The sequence below is a fragment of the Hyalella azteca genome, unplaced genomic scaffold (genome assembly GCF_000764305.2).
Source record: "Hyalella azteca isolate HAZT.00-mixed unplaced genomic scaffold, Hazt_2.0.2 contig14738, whole genome shotgun sequence".
Classification (NCBI taxonomy): Eukaryota; Metazoa; Arthropoda; class Malacostraca; order Amphipoda; family Hyalellidae; genus Hyalella; species Hyalella azteca.
In genome coordinates, this window is record NW_025944614.1 from 1,451 (window position 1) to 5,878 (window position 4,428).

Genomic DNA, 4,428 nt, shown 5'->3' on the forward strand with positions numbered 1-4,428 from the left:
TCACTTAATCATAGACAAGAAAATAGAGCGTAAGTACTTACGTTCACTTAATCATAGACAAGAAAATAGAGCGTAAGTACTTACGTTCACTTAATCATAGACAAGAAAATAGAGCGTAAGTACTCACGTTCACTTAGCGAGTTTTGGAAGTATGGCCGCAGGACACATACATTTCATTGTATATGTACGTGTTATATTAATGTATTTGACACATTTAGTTTATTCAGTGTACAAAGGAAGCTCGGGAGCTGGGGGGACGCTTCCGTTACCCCCTGGACGAAGCTTCGTGGTCACGTTCATGTTATTTAAATAATAAATACCATTAGTACCGGTAATACATTATATGCTAAAAATCTTACTAGAAATCCTTTATATATTGCAAATCCTATTAGAATTCTATTATATATTAGAAATATTATTAGAAATCCATTGTATATTACAAATCTTATTAGAAATCCATTATATTTTAGAAATTCTATTTCAAATCCATCAGAAACCCATCATATATTAGAAATTCCATAAAAATTCATTATATATTCCACAGTTTAAGGAAATTAATACAAACTCTACAGAATTTTTAGGTAAGACTTACGCCGTTACAAGTCGCTACTGCACTAAAGTCGCCAGCCTACATTTAAGATAAATAAATGTAATTGTCTTCTGAAAATCAGAAAGCTGATCGAAATTTGAGATAAAAACGAAATTTTAGTCGTAATTGTTATAATATTTCTTAGGTACCGGTATTTAAGAAATATTATAATATATAATAAGTATATAAGTATAGCAAAAATAGTCATTTTAATATAAATTATTGCTATAACAAGACCATAGAAGCTTCGTCCTCCCTGCAGAATCGTCAAATTAAATAATTAATAATAAATAAATAGTTAATAATTAATAATAAAATAAATATATTGATTGGCTTTATTAATAATAAAGACTTTACACCTAAATTCATCAATCAGGAACGAGGAATCATTATTTATTTTATTAATAAATTTATTATTATTAAAATATATTTAAATAATAATCGTTATTCACACGAGTGCCTAAAAAATTCAATACCATTTTTTTTCATTAAAGTTTTATCGAATAAATGTTATTCAAAATACAAGATCATTGCTTCCTAAAATAAGAAAATGTTTGAAACTATACATGTAAACATTGACNAGAGTTAAGGGCGGCCAGGACACTAGTGGCCGCCACTACTTCCTACTGGCCACCCTGTTGAGGGCGGCCATGACACTAGTGGCCGTATGGGCCAGCATGAGGACACTAGAGTTAAGGGTGGCCAGGTTGTCCGCCATGGCGGTGAGTGCGTCGTTGACCGCCGTCCAGGCGCGGACGCTCTCAGCGGTGGCCGCCGTCCGCTGCGCCGCCACGTCCTCCAGCCGCTCCAGGAGGACGGCGCGGACGCGCTCCAGGCTGTCCGCCGCGTCCATCTCGCACCTGCACACACATACAACTATGGGTCAAATGTCCTAAAATGATGGACAGTTTAATATTAATGGACAAAAATTATAATTAAATTAGATTAAAATTGAATCATTTTAATAATAATAGGCATGACCCAAAAAGATATATATTTTAATGACAACAATAATGATAATGGACAAAAATTACATTTAAATTAAATAATTTTAATAAGAATAGACATGTCCCAAAATAATGGACATTTTAATGATAATGGACAAAATTAAAATAAAATTTAATCATATTTAAAAAATATAGAAATCCACACACAAAAAGCAATAACAAGTGCACCACAACTAGCACAATGCACCACTTATGTGCGTGAGTGTACCAGTACAGTGCACCACAACCAGCACAATGCACCACTTATGTCCGTGAGTGTACCAGTACAGTGCATACCACAACCAGCACAATGCACCACTTATGTCCGTGAGTGTACCAGTACAGTGCACCACAACCAGCACAATGCACCACTTATGTCCGTGAGTGTACAGGCAGGGTACCTCAGGGAGACGTCCGCGTAGTCCACGTGTCCTTTGAGACGAGCGGGGCGCGTCCTGGGGATTAGGAATTAATTGATTAATTGGAAAATATTTAATTCATTGTATAATATTTAATTAAACGTATAATTAATTATATACCGGTACTTGTATGACAATTACTTAATTGCATAATAATTAATTAAATAATTAATTGCATAATAATGAAATAATTCATTGTATAATAATTAATTCATTTTATAATAATTAATTCATTGTATAATTAAGTGATATTTTATAGACGTTATTAGAGTATAATAGTGCATTATTATATTAAAATACAATATTACAAATAAAAGAAACGTATGAAATATACGTACAGTGGCTGCATCATTGATTATAAATTGTATTGTTTTGTATATATATATATAATATTATATTTAAATATATTACACCTGACCCACCTGGCACACCTGACCCACCTGGCACACGTGACACACCTGGCACACCTGACCCACCTGGCACACCTGACCCACCTGGCACACCTGACCCACCTGGCACACGTGACCCACCTGGCACCTGTCTCTTATACACATCTAGATGTGTATAAGAGACAGCCCTAATATAGACCCCCACTCACCCTAATATAGACCCCCACTCACCCTAATATAGACCAGGTCGTCAGGATAGACCGAGCAGTCCATGGTGTCTGCATCTTCATCATTTTTTATCATTTTTTTCTTAGATTTCACTATTTTCTTTTTCTTCTTCTTAACCACACCATCAACACCACCAGAACCTGGGACCTGGTGGTTGTTATTAACCACTGTAGCTGGTTGTTGTGGTTGGTTATTGGTATTTAATGGTACTATATTAACACCATTACTTGTATTACCGCTACCATTACCACCGGTAACAACAATACCGGGGACTAGTAACTGTTGTTGTTGTTGTAACTGTTGTTGCTGTGGTGCGTGGTGGTGGGTATGGTGTGGTGGGTGGTGCATGTGGTAGCTGGTTGTAGATGTGGTAGCTATGTCGTGCAGTAGGGTTGTCTTGTGGAGGTTGGGGTCGGGGTTGAGGAGGGGTTTCATGTTGGGTTGAGGCTGGTTGGGTTCGTGATCCAGCAGGCCTTTGCCGACGCCTTGGGGGCCGCCCTCCAGGGTAACTGTGAAAATAACATGGATTTTAAAAATAAAATTCAAATATTCTCTACATATCAACTGGAAAACAAAAGAAAAACAAAACCTAATACCTTACTACCTTGTACGAAAAAACGTCAAAAAACGTCAAAAACGGCGAAAAAACGGTCGGACCGTTAAATAAAACCATATCCTGGTCGATTTTTACGAGACGCCGTTAACTAAAACGCCGGTTCGACCATTTTTCACCGTTTTTTCCTTTGGACAGCGTAGATGGGTTTCGGCAGACGCACCATAGCATTCAGGCGAAGACCATACTCACTATCTACCACTCAATATCATTATCTACATACCCAGCCTCCTCACCATCTACTAGGTACTCTGATAGTTCCCAGGGTGCATTGTACCTGAACTACCCCAACAATATTCAGGGACCACCTATAGGCTTGGGCCGAATAGTCACTAGGTACGCTCGGCGCAAAGTTTTTCTGGGTCTGCTTGGCCACCCGATCAAAATCAGTTTCTAGGCCCATACTTTCAGATAAAGTTAAGAGATCGTAAGTTCATCAGCCAATCATTGACGGCCTTTCAAGCAAAATCCACCTATCATAGACAAGAAAATAGAGCATAAGTACTTACGTTCACTTAGCGAGTTTTGAGAGTATGACCCCCGGTCAGAATCTCCTAACCGACTTTATAGTCGCCCGAGAGTGTGACAAGGGTTGGCCGAAGCCCTGACAACCCCTTGCCCTGAGCCGCAGCCCTGACAACCCCTTGCCCTGAGCCGAAGCCCTGACAACCCCTTGCCCAGAGCCAAAGCCCTGACAACCCCTTGCCCAGAGCCGCAGCCCTGACAACCCCTTGCCCAGAGCCAAAGCCCTGACAACCCCTTGCCCAGAGCCAAAGCCCTGACAACTCCTTGCCCAGAGCCAAAGCCCTGACAACTCCTTGCCCTGAGCAGAAGCTGACATTGAGAAGCTGATTTACGTGCTCCCCGAGTCCTAGGCGACCCTAATGCAGAGTCGGTCATGCCTCTAAATTTTGTTAGGGTAGGTTCACTGTACCTGTACTGTACCTGCACTAGGTGCACTGTACCTGTACTAAACATATCTGTACAGCACTGTACCTGTACTAAACACATCTGTACAGCACTGTACCTGTACTAAACACATCAGTACCTGTACTGTACCTGTACTAAACACATCAGTACAGCACTGTACCTGTACTAAACACATCTGTACAGCACTGTACCTGTACTAAACACATCTGTACAGCACTGTACCTGTACTAAACACATCTGTACAGTACTGTACCTGTACTAAACACATCTGTAC

At 39.6% G+C, this 4,428-nt stretch overlaps 1 protein-coding gene across 1 annotated transcript in view; it reads right to left on the reverse strand.

The window, feature by feature from the left end:
• Window positions 1–1,173: 1,173 nt before the first annotated feature.
• LOC108670258 overlaps window positions 1,174–4,428 on the reverse strand; it is an 8,221-nt gene continuing 4,966 nt past the window's right edge. Inside the window, exons 7-8 of the mRNA XM_018157718.1 lie at window positions 1,977–2,030; window positions 1,174–1,449 (exon numbers count right to left, since the gene is read on the reverse strand). Coding sequence (XP_018013207.1) covers window positions 1,206–1,449; window positions 1,977–2,030 — 298 coding nt within the window. The 3' untranslated portion in view covers window positions 1,174–1,205. The remainder of the gene's footprint in view (window positions 1,450–1,976; window positions 2,031–4,428) is intronic.